Genomic DNA, 18,532 nt, shown 5'->3' with positions numbered 1-18,532 from the left:
CTTCGGATCAGCGAGATGCGCCGGCCGCAGTGGCCATTGGAGGGTGAACCAACGGCAAAAAGGAAGACCTTTCTCTCTGTCTCTCTCTTTCACTATCCACTCTGCCTGTTAAAAAAAAAAAAGATTAAGACAAGATTTAAGAGTCATGAGGTCGCATTACTGCTCTTTCTTGAGAGTGTGTGGGTATGTTTGTGTAACATACATGTGTGTGTATATATATCATCTGTGTATGTATGTGTGTGCAAATATAAATATTATATATATATATATATCTTGAATTTTGTTCCATGAACATTTATCACCTATCCCCCAAATAACAATTTAAATCAACAGACTCTGGTAGGCAGAGGAGGAAGGAAATGAGGGAGGCCATTCTTCATGTTTCAAAACATGTTGGACAAGAGAGGGCAGGTAAGAAAGATAGGTTTGTAGAGGCCAAGAAGGTCAAGTCTGTTTTGTTTGTTTGTCTGTTTATTGCTTACTGCCCTCCCAGTCTGAAAAACAACAGCAGCATTTGGGGGAAAAAAGGTGCACTCTAAAATCAGATAAACTGAGTTTTTATACCAGCTCTGCCAGCTACTTGTCAAATTAATTTTGGAAAGTTACTTAATCCTGTTAGCCTCAGTTTCTGCATCTTAGAATAGGGATACTACTAAGTACCTCTCATACATTATATTATTTAATCCTGAGACTCTAATCTGTGTCTTTAACCAGCTTCCAAGTAAAGCTTCTAAATGTCTAGTCTGTGAGACTCACCTTTGTCCAATGTTATAACACATGGAACATGGCCACAGAAAGACTTAGAATATAAGGCACAAAAAAGGGGTTTTTGAAATAAAGTTTCCAAGTATTCTGAGACAAGCATAGGATTTGGAGTTTCATAGAGCTGAGTTCATAGGACAGCTCTACCACCCCCTGGCTCTGCTACTTCGAGAATAGTCCTTTGTCTCTCAGAACCTCATTTTATTTTCATCTCCAAAATAAGAATACAAATAGTTCATTTACAGAAGTGATGAGAAGATCAGAGATTATGCATATGAAATTCCCATAATATGCATCTAATTAATGGTAACTTTGATCATCCCCAGCCCAGAGTTAAGGCTCCCAAGCACACTAAAACAGCAATGCCAATTTCCTAGCGTGCATTTCCATTCGCTCTTCGAATCAGCCTTGAAAACATAAAAGCACATCAGCTATCCCTTTGATTTTTCAAGCACCTATGAGGTCACCCAAAGAATTCCCTCCTGCCCTTTGAACCTTTAATTCCTTCTCAAATGATTTACTGGCTGCCTGGCCTCCAAATGACCATGCTAGCAGCCATGTCCTTCCTATCTGAGGCTCTGTCCCTTTGATAACAACAGTGCCCCTGATGGGGTTTACCACTCCCACCCCCTAGGAGCATGCTTCTAAGACAACATTTTCAACTTTGGAAGGAATTTAATAGGCACAGCAGTAAGGAGCAAGCAAACATTCTCTTCATCTCCCATCAATGCCTGCAAAGACTGAATCATGTCCTCTCTCAGATTTTCCCAGATTGCTGGTACTCTTTCTCATACCTACTACGTGATCCTGATAAAGACAAGCACCTTCCAGGCTTATTCCTAAAGTTCATTCCAATGAGTCAACCCCCTCCCCCCGCAGTAGTCTGGAGTAGGCAAACTAAAAGAAACACCTATAGTTACTACCACTGTGAATTTGAACCTTTTCCCTTTAGTCCCGTGACATAACCTAACGACCATAGGGACAATTAACCACCAATGAGATTGAACCTCATTAGGAAGGAGGACAGGCTCAGTTCCTTTTGGCCCTTCTCAGCATTCTCAGCTTTGTGTAAAATGGTGAGAAAAGGAATGTCATGGTCAAATAATGAGGACACTTAAAGCACTGGGTATAAATACCAGACAGTGACTCACCTCCAAGGCCAGTCAGACAGAACACGTTAGAGCTTGCTCAAGCAACAGTGGAAACACACACACACACACACACACACAGTACGTTCTCTGAAAGCTACCACCTTTCAGCTGAAGCAGTGAAACACTTGAGTCAGGCAGAAGACTCACAACTCTACCCACCCTGAAACACACAGCAACAAGTGGGGTGGCTGTTGTTTAAAGAGTCTCACAGCAGCACTTCCCCCAAAGCATGGGGAATGCTGTCATCACCAGCCAGCAGGCCTCTCCCACAGGCAAGTCTCAGGAACTCAGAGCACATACAGGAGCTGCAGCAGCCAAGTGGCATGGGGACAAGCAGGTAACTATCCTCACTGTCCACTATTGCAATCCCCCTTCTCCTCCAGGGTTGCATCTGGGGTCCATCTCAACTTCCAATCCCACCTCCTTTTTCTTCTAAGTGTTCCCTCTGCCCCTACCTCACACACCTGTGCTACGCAAGGTTCACCTCACATACTAGGTGTCATACAAAGACTGGGAAACTTGGCTAGTCTGTTATCTAGATTTGCAAGGTCATCGCATCTTTCTGATTTGAGGCTGGGAGTGGAAAGAAGAAAGAGTACCAATTATTGAGGATGAAATTTGGCTTCACCCTTGCTACATATTATCATAATCGGCAAACCCTTCTATGGAAGCTACTCTGCTCTGTGCTGAAGATGCTTAAGATATAGAAAACGCAGCCATGTCTTCTCAGAGATTTTGGTCCCACTAGGCCAAACACAAGGCAGCTAAAGTACCTGGTGACAACTACTGGAAAAGCAGAACTCCAGCATTCCAAAGAGGACTCCCACCAGCAGTCACTGGACATGATGTCGTGGAGGCAGAGAGCTAGGCCCAATACAGCAGGGCAAAGACAAGAAGAGCGGAGAAGGCTTTGCAAAGACGTAGTGTGAAGCCCAGCCACTCAGAGAAACATCAGGATGGGAAGACTGGAGGCCCGAATTGCCCAGGTGGATCTGGGGAGTCGAGAGGAAGCCATCCTGCCTGAAAACCTGGGACCTGGAAGGAGTGAGAAAAAGGCAGGCTAGAGCCAGAGAGAGAACGGGCTGTAACACTAGGCTACAGTGGCTTGGGCTCCATTCTACAAGCAGCAGGGAACCATTAAATAATTTCAAGGGAGGAGGGGATGATCAAAGGAAGGGAAACCATTGAGGAGGCGACTACAGTAGTGTAGTTGTTCCAGAAGGAGGCTTCTTCCTGCCTGTCCCAGCTCTTGCAAGATCCTCCTTCAAAGCTGCCCTTTCCCATCTGAGCTCACTGGCTCAGAGCTCATTATTATGCATCTCTTTTGACTTGGGAAGAGATATCAATGACGTCTCTTATTCTGAATGAGACTCCTAATGTTGTAGGGAAGATGGGTCAGGGACTTAAGAAACGGACAAGCGTCGTCTGAACCTCCCAGTTTAGATGAAAGGAACTGTGACACATCATTTCCATTGCTACAACAGCATCAATTGGTTTAGTCCCTGGGGTCACTGGTCTCTAATATCCCAACAGAGGAGCCGGGAGGTAGAAAAAAGAGAGGGAGGGGAGGGGAGGGAGGGAGAGAGAGAAGGAGGGAAGAAGGGAGGGGAGGAGGAGGAGGGGAGAGGGAGAGAGAGAGAGAGGGAGAGAGAAACAGAGTTTGAAAGAGAAACAGAGAGAGAGGAGAGCAGGAGAACTGCCAGCATAGGGCAAAATCTGATTGTCAAGTGCTTTTCTGGGGCCTGTTCCAGATCACTGTCACTTACAGGCTTAGACTACAGCTCAGCCCTAAATTAGGGCTCCAACCTAGGGGATGGGAGATGGAAGGGCCCCACCTGGGTCTTAGCAGTGGGAATTAACTCTCCCTGATCCTTAATTCTTTTGGTTTTTATTAGTGGCTGGAAGGGGAGAGGGATGTAACCTGAACCCTAACGCAGCTGAGAAGGGCTAAGAGCCAAAACCTTCCTTAAGCAGATACAGTATGTGCAGGGCCTGGGCAGGTTTCAGAACACTGCACACTTCTCCAGCCAAAGGCATGGGGAAAACATGAAAATTACACATTGAGCCCTTTACATTCAGAGGGGGGAGCATAGCACCCTCCCACCAGCGCTCCCGCTCCCGTAGCAGAGAGAACTTAGCAAGCTCATTCTTGTAAAAGCCTGAGCACTCAGGGGCGATCTTTCACACAAACACCTCCCCAGCAGCTAGCTATTCAAGGCCATTTTAAATCTAAATTACAAGCCATTTCCTTCTGCCAGAGAAGAGCCCAGGAAGAGGGCTGTTAGCATTTTGGGAAGAAGTGAAGTTTTGTCTACAAGGAAGACAGTGGGGGGCGAGGGAGGGAATTTTGCCAGAGTTCCACAGCACAACATTCTGAATTTGACTTCTTCACCAGGTAGAAAGGTAGGTGATGCTGTACAAAGGTAGTATAGGAAGCATGGGGCGGGGGAGTGTGGTGCAGGGTGGGGGGGCAGTAATCATATTGGCTGGTCTGTCCACACATCAGTTAACCTTTCCTGGGAATTTCATGTAAGCATAAAGAGCAGCGATGCTACGGTTTGGATCAGAAAAATCACTCAGACTTTCCAAAAAGCCTCTTAATAATAAGGCAATGTTTTCTAGCCAGATTTACAGCAAATGAATTTGTGAAGTAAATCCCTATTTCCTTCTAACTTTTTTGTGGCGAAGACACCACTGAAGTCAATAAAATAAAATCACACTTTGCAAGTTTAACAATGCTTTTTAAAAGGTCACATTTAAGAAGCAATCGTAGACAGATTAACAATGATATTCACAGACTAATAACCCTTCACTAGGTGGTGAGTATGATGCAGCTAACAAGGAAAATGCAATCCAGGCTTGAAATGCCAGCGGTTTGAGGTTTTTTGCCTTACCAAGCCACCACATTTTGGTTTTCATATAGAGACAACAATCCTTAAACATCTTGGCAAGTGAACTGGTGTTTTGTGTATTTTTTTTAACAGTCTCAAAACATTTTAACATTTTGGCCTGAAGTTTGGCATTTTGACAGGTTCTTCTATTGTTTTGTTTGTTTGATTGATTTTTTGGACTTTCCCATCACTGGCAGTTCTAAGCTATAGGAAGAGAACTTCAAGCCAGCAACACCTCCTGCAGATGGGAAGAGAGAGCAAGACAAAGCTATGGCCAAGAAGGATCATTAAATAACAATACAGGCTTGTTCCAATGTCTTTGGGGCATGAGATTGTCTGGCAATTAACTCATTTCCACAACAATCAATAGATTAGTAGATTGTCTGTGTTAGCCATTATGTTCCTAAAATGATGATTTGTTGTTTTAACTGATCAGTGGAGTTAAATAAACAAACCTTCCCTTCCCTACCCCCAACTGCCTATGGGCCTTTTTGATGATCCGACAGACATGTCAGTCTCAGGAAAATCCAGAAGTGAACTAAGACTAGCTCCCCTTCCCAATGCCCACAGCAGTCCCAGCATTCTAGATTAGAAAGATTAGATACATCTCTGACTCAGACCAAGAGGTACTATTGAAACCTCTGCAAACTCACGAATGTGTAACAAGTCAGCACGTTGCCAAGATGCTCAGCTCCTTCCAAATGTCCCTTTCCTATTGGTTCAGCTAAGATCTATTGGTTCAGCTAAGATCTTTCCCCACGGGGGCAGTTTTGTGGCTGGTACTGCGTTAGGTGCTTTATTTTCGATATATATCAATTTTCAACAAAATGGCTACCTGGCTGCAACCTTCATCTGCTCTGGGTTCTCCAGAATAACTAGTTCAAATCCACTCAGGGGTGGACATTTGGCACAGCAATTAAGATGCTGTTTGGGACAGTCGTATTCCATGTCATATTGTAATGCCAGGGTTTGAGACCCTGCTCCACTTCCTATTCCAGCTTCTTACTGATAAGCTAGCTTCCTGGGAGGCAGCAGACGATAGCTCAGTTACTTGGGTCCTGCTACCCACAAGGGAGACTGAGATTGAGTTCTGGGCCCCAGGCTTTGGCCTGGCCCCATCCCCATTGGAGGAAAGTTTTTCTCTCTCCCTTCTCCTCTCCCTCTCCCTCTCTGCTTTACAAAAAATAAATAAATAAAAATAAATTTTAAAATTTCAAGCCATTCACCTTTATATCCAATTACTCTGCAACAATCAAACAGGCCTTTGCTGCCTCACTTATTAATCCAGTCACACAAGCAATATGACACTGGGCAAGTTACCCAATCTTGGTATGCTTTTTTTCCTCATTAATAAAATGGAGTTAATAAACAAGTTAGTATATGTTAGGTTAGAAAACAAGTGCCTGGCCCAGGGTAGGCACTATAAAAATATCTGTTAGAAAACAAATAAAAGCAACATCTATGGTGTGCTATGCTGGTTTCATAGGCCATAGGAAGAATAGCTCAACTCCAGAATAGGCTCTCCATAAAATTTAATGAATGAATTAGTAAGTAAATAAAGTGATAAACAACACAAGCTTTGGCCTTAGGCAGTAAGCTCACCGTGGGGTAGTCTTCTGTGTCCTTAGGAAATGCAGTGCTTACACTGACTGGAATGAATGTCGTTCTTTGTCCCCAGGCTACCTAAATCCTATGCATCCCTCAAGGCCTGGCTCTATTTCTTTTTTGCCACAAAGCTCCTGACCACAACAGTCCACAGTGAAATCTCTTTCTACTAAATCGATGTCACCGTAAGATCCTATCCCATGGTTTAATCACTTAAAGCTTTTTGTTGTTGTTGTTTGCTAGGCTTGCAGTAATGCCACTCTTCAACAAACCTATCGTCTCTTTGGGAATGCACAACCAGGTTTTCTGTGGTCATCTCATGTTCTCCAGCTTAGAATCAGCTATTTTCAACAAAGTGCTCAACAAATTCGTGTCAACTAGTTGGTTGATTGGTTGATTGATTGATTAGAGGCTTAATTGAGAGCCCCCAGAACAGCCAAACAAGGTTTAGCATAGTCTTTCAAAGTGCTGTTCGGACATTTGCCAGAAATCATGTCTGATCTTTCAACTTCTGCAACAGCAGACATCATACTAAAGGTATTCTGCCATTCCACACAATTCCCAGTGATTCTGTAACATCAGACAAGGCATTTTAAGTTCAGGATTCTCTTAAGAGAATTTCTGTTTAATAAGGGACACCTGTGGAACGCTTGTTCTTAAAATCACAATTGTTTGAAACCCACACATTTTCATAAACTTTTCAAAGCTTCACATGCATGGATTTTTTGCACCACAGTAAACTTACTTTTTTCATTCCATTTTCCATGAACTTTTGAAGTACCCTCATTTACCTCGAGTATTTACTTATGGTATAGGAGCAAAGGAATCTGCCTATGAGACAACAGTGCAAGTTTAAATGTTTAAAAAACTTATCTGAGAGGCAGACAGAGAGCTCCTATCCATTGGTTCAAATGCCTGCAATGGGCAGAGAGTTGGGCCCACTCGAAGGTGGGAGCTGAAAACTCAATCCAGGTCTCCCATGTGGGTATCAGGAACCCAATTACTTGAGCCATCACCTGCTAACTTCTAAGGTCTGCATTGGCAGGAAACTAGAGTCAAGAGCCAGAGCCAGTAGTTGAGCCCAGAACAGTGTAAGTTTTAGTATTTTCATTTTGCAGATAAGGAAATTAAGAAATGACTTGCCCAAAGTCACACAAATAACAGCTGGCAGAATTAAAACTCAGCTGCAGGTCTTCTGAATCCTAGCCCAAAACCCCTACCTTGACTTGAGATATTATAAACAACAACAAAGCTCTCCCTTTGATCCTGAACCCTGAGGGGCAAATATTGGTAATATTACTAGTATCTCCATTTAATTTTCTTCTCTCTCTCTTCTCTTTTGTTTCTCTTTCCTTAGCCTGTGTAAATAAACATGGTGCCATAAAAAGAATTGGGATTTGGAATCAGAAATAAGTTTGAATAAGTCTCCCACTTACTGTGCAACTTAGAATCTGTTATTTCACATCTCCTAAGCCTCAGTTTCTTCATCTGCACAATGGGTACATCACTATCTACTCCAAGGAGTTATATAAAACTTAAGTGAAATACATGTAAAACACATAGATGCAGCAATATTTGGCACGCAGTAGGCCCACTACCTATCTGATCCCCCCAGGTCTAGGTCTTGACTACCCTTTGAGTTTAAGAGATTTCTGTGATCCAACCCAAACAACACTGCCTCCAGCTAATGAGGCACAACCACACAAGTGGAGTATCCAGATCCTTGCCTGCTCCACTTTTCAGCCAGCTGTCTACATCCTTCTTGACTGCCAATTAAAATTAACAGAGAGCCCCAAACTCTCAATCAAGTCCTCCAAAGAACATGAGAGTTAAGCCTGATACTTACTCATCCTTGGGGGTGGGGAGGGTGGGGGTTTCCCAGATGCCATCACTCACTCTCTCAGTCAGAGATAAGATGCCATAAAAAGCTGCCTACCTGCAGAACTTTTCGAGGCGGGGGGGGGGGGGGTGCGGTGAGGGGGGAGTTGCTTTACTGACATGAAACACAAACAAAAAGAAATGGAAAACAGCAAGGCAGCCCACCAAAGACAAGGCTTTAGCTTGTCATCCTCTCATAAGCAGAGATGGGGCTGCAATCAGGAGACTCTAACCCCTTTCCAGAATAACTAGTTGAACCAGCTTTACTTCTAGCTCTACCTCATCTCACCTCCAACCCCCTCCCCCAAAAGTCAAATCAGTTTCTGATAGAGCGTGAAAGGCAGCATAGGAGAACCATTCAAAACTGGCCTGCCAGAGGCTCAGGAAGAGAGAAGACCTTACAGCTAAGAATCTGTTGAGTGGCACTAGGGTGAGGGCCAGAAGACACCACAAAGGGTCTGTTCGCCACTGGGCTTAACCCTTGATCCTGTCAAATTAGTCCCACCTCCTGCATTCCTCATAGATGTAACATTAAAAGACTTGAGTGAAAGTTAACAGACCATGCCGTCCCTGAGAACACACCAGGAAACAGCCACTTCTGGAAAGATAGGAAGTAGCAGTGTGGAGAAAAGCAATGCACTGTACAAACTGCCTGCTGTCAGTCAGGCTTCACGCTTGCACAGCCTAGGCCAAGCAAGGATCCTGGAGGCCTGAGCAAGCCTTCAACATAGCAGAAAGTTTCTGAGGGGGAGGGCCTGAGAAGAAACAGGAGGACACAGAGAGGCAAAGTAACATGCTAAGACTACTCAGCAGGTTGATAAGAGAAGATAAGGAATGTGACAGAGGCGCTGCCCTACCCTACCAACAGGACAGAGGTGCAGTGTGAGAAAGCTTCCCCTGAATCTGCTGGAACTTGCTGAGTGTTTTCAAACTCCTCAACCTCAGCTCCAAGAGGGACAAAGCTGGTACAGCAGACTAGAAGTGCTCACTGTGACCCAAGAAGAAAAAAAAAGTTGGGTTTTGGACAGAGAGCAGGGCAGCCAATGAATGAACAAAGAGGCAATGGCTCTTGAAGGAGACAGTCCAAAATGTAGGCCTCCAGCAAGTGGTGCTGATGGGTGGGGGTTGGGAAGCAAAAAGTGGTCAGGAAAGAAGGGCAAAATACAGATGCATAGGAAATGTCTCTGTTGCTACCATGCAGTGCTCATTCTGTGCCATGGCAGGGTCCTACACCCACACTGAAAGAGGAGGGAGGGGAGATGAAGTCAAAGGCTGGAGCTCACTTGGAGAAATCAAATCATCCTGATCCTTGCAAGTTCAGTGCCCACCAGGATGGCAAGCTGCCCAGGTAAACATGCCACTGTGATGTGAGGAAGAACAGATCATCCCTTGCTACCCTCCGAGTAAATAACAAAGGTAATCTCTTCTCTTGGCTCATTCACACTGGTGTAAGGAGACAACTTCTACCCAATCTTAGTCCTTGGAACACAATCTTCACCAGGAGAGATAAATAGTAGGGTGATTTCTTCACTAATAATTAAAGTCTGTCCGAAGGGTGTGTTTCAGGGAGCAGCCAGAGACAAAATATCAGCACCACAGAAGCTGAGTGAAAGTCATCTCAGTGCCAGCATAACCAGTATAAAAGGGTCATTTGCTGATGGCAAGATAATTCTCAGGTAAAACTGGCATTCCATTCTGGAGAGAAATATAACCCTGCATACACACTCGGTCCCAGCATCAAAGGCACCAGCACCTTGGACACTTATGGTAGTGGAAATCCCAAACTCACCCAGATTTGTTTAATAGAGCTATCTAAAAAGTTTGTTGGCCCTAACTTACGGGCTGTTTTCCAAAAAAATATCTTCTGCAAATAAGCATCTTGGAGCTTCAAATACTGTTTCCTGTAGCTAGTATATTGTAAATATGATTAGGTTGTACAATTTCATCACTCATACATGAATGGATTACATAGGCCTTTCCAAAACTGATCTGAACCTAACCACTATAAACAACATTTTGTCATCGGGGACATGTTTTGTAGATCTCAAATCTCCCTTCCCTAGACCCCTGACCTTTTGGTAAAAATCAGGATTAAGCCTCACTGTAATCTATTTCCTAATTGGGGTATGGTAATAAGAAAAGATTTTATCCCAACTCAGGTGAGAACTAGTGAATGGGGGGTGGGGTAGGTCTTAAGGGAAGGAGGCTGTGGATGCAAGACCTCCATCAGAAGTAACCCTTGTACATATTCTAGGCACAAAAAGGAAGCCCCAGGACCCAAGGCTGGCAGCAACGGAAGCTTCTGCAATCACTGCCAATGGCAGTGTGGCGGGTGATAAATAACTCACAAAGGATGGGAACAGATTCTACTATCTCTAGATTACTACATAGAGGCACTGTAGTTTGGAGACTGCTTGTTATCTTACATATACTTAGCATCTTTAATCTTAGCAGCAATTAATTTTTCTTCTCTGAAGGAAAAAATTAAGCTCAGAGAGGTAAAAACGAAAAAGATGCAGAATTCTGACTTTGGCACTACTCATTAAATGCCACTTCCTTCTTCTATTATACAAATTCCTTCTCTGTAACTTAATAAGCTCTTTGTATAAACACATACACTCCTTGAAGTCAGGGCTTATGCCTTCTCTGTCTTTTCTCTCATCTCCTCTAGATCACCTTTCTCAGGGTTGCCCTGGACTGGGAGCTGGGGCAGTTCTAAATAAATAGCAGGAGATGAAATGTGTCCCTCCAAAATCCATGGTGGTCTTCAGTTGTAGTTTTTAAAATAAAAATCCCACTTAAATTTCCCCAGTTACTGTATTTAGCTGTAGACTCTATAACTTAAGAGGAACAAGGGCAATCTGGAGTAAATCCAGAGTAGGAGAAGGAAACCAGAGGAGAAGATTGGATCCCACATCCCATAGGAAACAGTGAAAAGAGCTAAGGCTCTTTAACCTAGATAAGTGAGATAAACAGACATGATTTTTGCCTTCAGACTACCCTAGCAGCATCATAAGACAGGGAAAACATCTTTGTTCTAGGTTGGCCCCAGAAGGTAAAGCGAGGATGCCTGGATAATTGGTAGAGGGAGAATGACTGCAACCCAACATAAGGAAAAGCTGTCCACAGCCAAAACTTTCTAACAGTGAAATGGAGGCCTAGAAGAGCGAGTGAGTTCCCCTAAGACCAATGGAGATCAAGTTCAGGGGCACTGCACAGGAGGCTCGTGAAATGATTAAGAGGGGCCGGTGCTGTGGCATAGCAGGTAAAGCTGCTGCCTGCAGTGCCAGCATCCCATATGGGCGCCAGTTCGAGTCCTGGCTGCTCCATTTCCAATCCAGCTCTCTGCTATGGCCTGGGAAAGCAATAGAAGATGGCCCAAGTCCTTGGGCCCCTGCACCCACATGGGAGGCCCAGAAGAAGCTCCTGGCTCCTGGCTTTGGATCAGCCCAGCTCCAGCCATTTTTGGCCATCTGGGGAGTGAACCAGGAGATAGAAGACCTCTCTCTCTCTTTCTCTCTCTCTCTGCCTCTCCTTCTGTCTCTGCCTCTCCTTCTTTTTCTGTGTAACTGACTTTCAAATATATAAATAAATATTAAAAAAGAAATGTTTAAGATTAAGGCTAGGTGACTTCCTAAAGGCTCTCCTCCCTCTGAAATTCTGTGGTTCTAGGTTTCCATCAAGATCAGCAGCCTTAGTGTAACAGTCCTGACTCAAGTCTGCCCTTTGGTGCCTGGAGGGTGGAGGAGTGGGCAGGGAGAGCAGCTCCTCTCATAATCTCGGCTGTTCTTTATTAACTTTTCACAGATGGCTCAGCATCTTTTCCCCGTGGTTCTGAAGTAGTCTCACTATAAAAATCAGGATGTTCCCTCCAGATAATCGCCCCATAACAACCACTCTCTAGTCCGAAGTTCTTTTTCTCTCTTGAAAGGAATATTCCTGAGGAGGGGATTGGGAAGTGTATGGGGGAAATCATTGTAATTGTTTAAAGGGACAATGCTCAAGTGTCTTCCAGTTGTAGTGGAATTCTTTTCTTTGTCTGAGGTTTTACACAGAAAAGATCCTCTAAGAACAGGCACAGTGTTTTTCACTTCAGTGAGTGTACGTGTAGATCTCCACAAATGTGTTTGGACAGCCCATCAGGGCCAAAATAGTATGTACCCAAAGCTCGGCTAAAGGTTACCAGAATGCTTGGGGCCGGCGCTGTGGCGCAGCTGGTTAACACCCTGGCCTGAAGCGCCGGCATCCCATATGCCAGTTCGAGACCTGGCTGCTCCACTTCTGATCCAGCTCTCTGCTATGGCCTGGGAAAGCACTGGAAGATGGCCCAAGTCCTTGGGCCCCTGCACCCATGTGGGAGACCCGGAAGAAGCTCCTGGCTGCTGGATTCGGATCAGCACAGCTCCGGCTGTTGCGGCCAATTGGAAAGTGAACCATTGGATGGAAGACCTCTCTCTCTCTCTCTCTCTCTCTGCCTCTCCTCTCTCTGTGTAACTCTGACTTTCAAATAAATAAATATTAAAAAAAGTTACCAGAATGCCGTTCAGCCTTCTTGCTCTACCTCCCTCCAGTCTTCTTTGTATCTGTCTGCGTAGATTCCCGTCTCATGCCCCTGAAATTCCTCTACCTCTGGGCGAGGGTAGCAGTCGGGGGACTGAGGCAGCAGATACTATTGCTGGTTTTAGAGGCAGACATGAGGAAGGCATTCACATGAGTAACTAGGCTGGACAAGCTCCTGAGAAGCACACGCCATGAAGGTCTCTCTTTGTGAGGCCAAGTCCTTAGCTGTTAACAACACCGCTACAATGGTTTCATGGGGAATTATCATTGCTCATACAATACCACCTCTGAAGCCAACAGGAACTCAAAATTGCAGCCAAATTAACTGCCAGTCACAAGACAACCTCAATCTGACTTTATCCAGTTCCTCTCGAAGTCTTAACTGCTTTTTTTCTAGAAAGAAGGTCAAAGTGGGGATGAAAGAAAAAGGACAGTAAACAGTCTCAGAGCTGGCTCAATTCATTCTCACACCATCTGTGCTAATAAAGATGAGACAGGTATGCCTATCCCTAATTCTACAAACAGAGACATGGGTCCAGAAAGGGCAAAATGATAAGGCAACAAAAGCGTATATTGAGTGGAGGGAAGCAAAACTTCCTTCTCCTCCAGGCTACTCCCCTATGCCACCCAACTGTTCCAGGGCAGTAACTGGCCCCTGCTGCCTTCACTGCAAATGGGCAGGAAAAGGGTAAATGTGTAGGCCGAGCCTGTTTTCTGCCCCGTCCTATCCTCCTCTCCAATATTCCTCCTTCTCCTTTTCCTGCCTCCCCCCCGGTCTCTACCCTTTCTTTTTCTTCATCCTCAGTCAACCTCAGGGCATATTTCCAAGAATTCAAAATGAGTAAAGGAACCTCACACTACGGTTCAGCATCTCTCTCTCTCTCCCTCTCTCTCTCTCTTTCTCCAGAAAAATACTACCTGAATCTCTGGGCCTCTGAGAGGCCTTATATGATGTGGAATCACTGCTGTCAAAACCTTGGGAAGGTCACCCATTCCCAAAGAGTGTATTTTCCCAATGCAGGGAATCCATTTCATGGATGACTGTCTACACTGTAGCGGGGGTGGTCCCCTAAGTAAAAAGACAGAGACATTTCATTCGAAGAGAATCCCGGTTCCACCCAGACAGCCCCCCTGAGTCAATGACGTACTGAAAGATGCTAACCAAAGGAATATTGCCAGGGGGGAGACTATACAAGTCCCCATAAATCAGGCAGCTGAAATCCCCATATTTGGGGAAATTATAGGATCCGGTAGGAATTGATTTCCCCAACCTGATTATTTTCTAAGCCAAAAGTTCTCCCATAACAAATCCAAGCTAGACTTTCACACTCCATGCCTTCTTCTACTAATCACCTTTTTTCAAATTCTCCTACTTCCCAGATAGCTCCACCTGTTCCACAAGATACCTCCAAGCATGTATACCACACCACCCCAGACCCAAACTGGTCTGTAGTCCCCGTAACACCAAAGGAGATTCTCTGACCTTTTCCACCACAGTTCTTGAACCTTACCTCTGTCTATTCCAGATCTGAGGTCATCATAAGTGATGTGAAGTCCTCTCCAACTCCCTAAGTCTAGGACTACAAGCCAGTCCTCAACTGTTGGAGAGCCACAGGCTGACAAGGAAGTGTCATTGGTGTCAAAGGCTGATAAGACTGGATACATCCGTGTCTTATTATTGCCCTAGGCTCCTTCTGAAACTGCAGCACTATCCAAAGAAGCAAGAAAGTATCAGAGAAATAAAAACTGCAATGGACTTGGAGCCTAACACTGACTCGCTATCAGATAGACCTAGGCAAGCCACTGAATGCACCACAGCCTCAAGTTTTTCCGTCAATACCTTCACAACTTTCACTGACTGCCTCACAGTATGGCTGCAAGAGACTAAAGAAATAAGGTACGTGGAACACATCATAAACAGTAACAAGGGATGCGAATGAAACGAAGCCTCATCTCTCTCTCCACAATTGTCTGGGGAGAAGAGGGCCAAAGCTAGCAGGAGGACAAGCTACTAGACTGACATGGTATCGTTTAATGGTCACCTACTTGCACCTCATTTTAGACAAGGCAATGCCTGGGTCCAGGGAAGGACAAGTGATGTGCACAGGATTCCAGAACTAGACAGTGGCAGAGCAAGGATTCGAACCCAAGTTTTTTCATCTGCCAATTCAGTCCTCCTTCTATTTCCTCCCAACCTATCCTCACCAGAGTGTGCACACTCAAGGGCCCCCTGAAAGAAGAAAGCTGTATTTTTCTGAAGCACAAAAGAAAAAACAAAACTAAAGTAAAAAAACAAAAAAAGATTAATGAAATCTGCAAGAGTGTCTGCTCAGGATAAAAAAAAAAAAATACAGGCAAACCCCGTACTTAGGGAAAGTACTATGAACCCTTTCTATAATGTGGGGGCTAACCAGGTTATAGCTAGCTGTTACTGGAAGGAGCCAGGCTATTTGGAAGAGATGAGAGAAACGATCTTACATGGTGCCCCATATATCCAAATGTGTGTAATAATGAGCCTTCCAGGGGTCAACTGTATATTCAGTGGAAAGGGAATCATTAAAAGGCACCCTGCCTCCCAACACACAACACACACTTCCTCAACAGCTTGGCCAAGGAAACCCTCATCTACTCTCAAATAATCCCCCAGCCTGACCACAAATTGCTGGCTGCCCCTTGCATGGTCACACCCCCTCCCCTGTCATGCTCCTGCAGGCTCCTCGCAAAACAATGTGGGACCACAGCAGCAAGCACACTCTGGGGTGCCTCTCAAGCTGGGTCAGCCCTGGGCAGAGCTGACAAATGATCTTTCCAAGGCAGGTTTGTCTAGGCTGACTGTCGCAATTCAATTGCGGGGAGGAACTTCCAGACCATGGAGGGCTGTATAGCCCATGGTGACCTTGGCGGGAAGAGGAGGGAGAGGAGTCTGAGTAGAAGAAATTCCTAAGGCCAGGATTTCCCTCTCCCAAGGGGTCCTTTCAGAGTGGGGCTTGTGGTTGTTTTTTTTTTCTTTTGAAGTACTGCTCTCCCCAGAGAAGAGAGTGGAGGGAGAGTTGCCTTAGGAGGAGGTGTGATGGTGGGTGACAAAGGCATCTCAGACTGGTTAGCAATACTTGGCAAGTAGTGGGGGGCAGGGTGCTGCAGGAAGATCTGGGTGGCTTGGGGTGAAACTAAAGTCCCCAAGAGCCCATGCCAGCCCTCCCCCCCCGCCCCCCGGCAAGATGTTGCCTTAGCGGACCTCAGACTGCCTTAGCTGATAGGTATGCCTCCAGGCAACACCCCAGGGTTGCTCAGAGTGTGGGCCCCAAGTCTTGAAGGACTCCTACACTTCACCAGCAGCTCCAGTGCAAGGGAAAGCAGCACAGGTTACTGTGGCTGGGGGTGGGGGGGGAGGGTGGAAGGGGAGGATTAGCCAACCCCCTGCTGAGAGGGGCCCACCATTAAAAAGCCTGAAACTGCAGTGACATTTGTCCCCTGCTGAGAAGCCCACATCTTTCTATGTCCAGCCCAACCCACATCTCCAACCTCCACTGCAACTTGAGTAGATCGGAAAGGAGAAAGGTTTTTGGATTTGAGTCTTTCAAAGAAAACAGCCACAACAACAAACCGGATAAAGTTGGTGAAGTTGGTTCCCTTTGCAATCTGGTGCTTCAAGGTGAGTTGCCCCACAAGTCACTCTCACCGCCCCCCCCCCCCCCCCCCGCCCCAGGAACGGTCCCAGCTGCGTGCAGCCCCTACCCTCACCCCTACCGGGGCTGGCTCGCTTTGGGGTTCGGAGCACTCGGGAGATTTCCTCTCTCCTGCCCTCTGTGGCAACTTGGCTTCCAGCAGATCACAGCCTCCTAAAACAAACAAACCCTGGCGGCGGCGGCGGCGGCAGCGGCGGCGGCGGCAGCTCCAGCGCAGCTGCGCTCCATGGCGCAAAAGTTTCCTCCACACTTCTCAACGTGCAGGAAATCTCGCCGGCGCGGGGCAGGACTCCACAGGGACGGAAAGGCCGGGCCGAGCCGCAAGCAGCGACGCCCCGCGAACTGAATAGAGGTGCACGCGTCCGGCCGTGGGAAGAGAGGCTGGCTAAAGCCTCCGATGTCTCTCAGCTCCGTTCCCACTCCAGATCCTAACCCTGCAACCTGCCCGGGCGGGCCGACCCGCGGGTCCATGCAGGGACCAGCGCTGCCAAGAGAGCTGCCAAGCCGCGCTGCCTGTCCCTTTGGCTCCTCAGGGTTCCGCTAGAGCTCAGGGGCCTCCAAGGAACACCCCACCGATAGCCGCCACTCCTCCAGCGCAAACTGAGCGGAGTAGCTGCCCCGAGGTGCGGAGCACAGGCTGCCCTTGCGCCCTGCCCTGCGTGTCTGTGCGCCAGGGCCAGCCGTGCTCTCCTCCTCGCGCTCCCGCCACCCTTAGGGGGTGTCTGCTCCCGGGCTGGTGGCAAGACCCGTTCGCGCTGTTCACGCTACTCACAGGGGCCAAGTTGCAAAGTTAGCGTGAAGGCCCCATCCCGCGGCAGCCTGCGCCCCGCTTGCCCATTCAAAGTTGGGCGCCGTTAGGACACGGCCGCGGGTCCTTACCTTAGACACCGTGAGCGGCTCGCAGTGCTCCAGACCCCCCTTAAGGGTGAAGCCCCAGGGCGCCCCCCCTTGCAGCTGCACAGGGACGTACTGGAAGGACCCAGGCCGGTTCTCCATCCTCGACTCGGCTCAGGCGCCGCCGGGCTCCTTTTCTGCGGGGGCTACGTTGCCTCCGCCCCCAGCAGCTCCGCCACCATCGCCCTCCAGCTCTATGCCGCCCCGCCCCGCCCCGCTCCGCCCACTCTCCCGGCTGCAGCTCCGGCCGCGAGCGAGCGCAAGGAGGAAATGACACGGAGCTGCAGAGAGGGGGAGGGGGGGGAGGAGAAGGGGAAAAAAGGAAAGGAAAGAAAGAAGCGAGGCGGACGGATAGCGCATAATGGACAAGAAAACGGAGCAATCGGGAGGGGCAGCTGCTGGGACCTCGCCTATAGGATCGCTGGGGAGTGGGAGCAAGGCGAGGCCTCCCATCAATTGTTACATTGTTTCATTCAAGCAGCCCCCCCCCTTCGGTCCTCCTCTTTGCTGCCCGCTTCCCCGCCCCTGCAAGCCCGCAGAGGCGAGGGGAGGTGAAAGTCGTTAGTGTGGACGGCCCGAGTGGCCCAGTGGGTTCCAACGCTGGTTTCCTGATGAGCGCGTGCCTGTTTCTCTGACCGCCTCTTTCTTCGGAAGGTCCCAAGACCCGGGTTCTGGGAGGCTTACAAGGCTGCTAATTTGTGGACGTTGCCTAGAGGGCTGGAAAGTAAAGTAAGCAGGCCAGCGAATACAGTGCGGCTGTGTGTAGAGGCTGCTGTGTGTGTGCGCTAGGTGTGTGGGGTCATTATGAAAAACAGTGCCCCGGGGGCAGAGTTTAAATAAAGAAGCACTTTGAGGATGCCCCCCCTCCCCGCCCGCGCTCAGCCGCACCCTGGCTCAGCGCTGGCGTCTCTGGGTAGCACAGTGCTTGTGCATATTGCAGTCATCTGGAGTTCCTGGCACGGCCTGGCACTTGCCCCACTGAGATGACCAAGTGGGGAATCAGCCAACTTTATGACTAGCAGGATTGTCTCCAAACCTACAGGAAAGCGTGGCCGTGGGTAAGCGGGCCAGTTCCTGCAGTGCCTTTGGAAGAAGCAGCTTGGAG

General features: G+C 47.3%; 1 protein-coding gene across 2 annotated transcripts in view; it reads right to left on the bottom strand.

Annotated features, from left to right (window-relative positions):
• Positions 1–17,620, bottom strand: part of SHROOM4 (shroom family member 4) — a 272,257-nt gene extending 254,637 nt beyond the window's left edge. Inside the window, exon 1 of one of the 2 annotated variants that reach the window (XM_062183199.1) lies at positions 17,413–17,620. In XM_062183199.1, the coding sequence (XP_062039183.1) occupies positions 17,413–17,529 (117 nt within the window). In that variant the 5' untranslated portion in view covers positions 17,530–17,620. The remainder of the gene's footprint in view (positions 1–17,412) is intronic. The other variant, XM_062183200.1, reaches the window with a different exon arrangement.
• Between the last annotated feature and the right edge of the window lie 912 nt (positions 17,621–18,532).

The sequence above is a fragment of the Lepus europaeus genome, chromosome X, assembly GCF_033115175.1.
Source record: "Lepus europaeus isolate LE1 chromosome X, mLepTim1.pri, whole genome shotgun sequence".
Classification (NCBI taxonomy): domain Eukaryota; kingdom Metazoa; phylum Chordata; class Mammalia; order Lagomorpha; family Leporidae; genus Lepus; species Lepus europaeus.
Note: the sequence above shows the minus strand (reverse complement) of the source record. Positions and strands in the feature narration are given on the sequence as shown.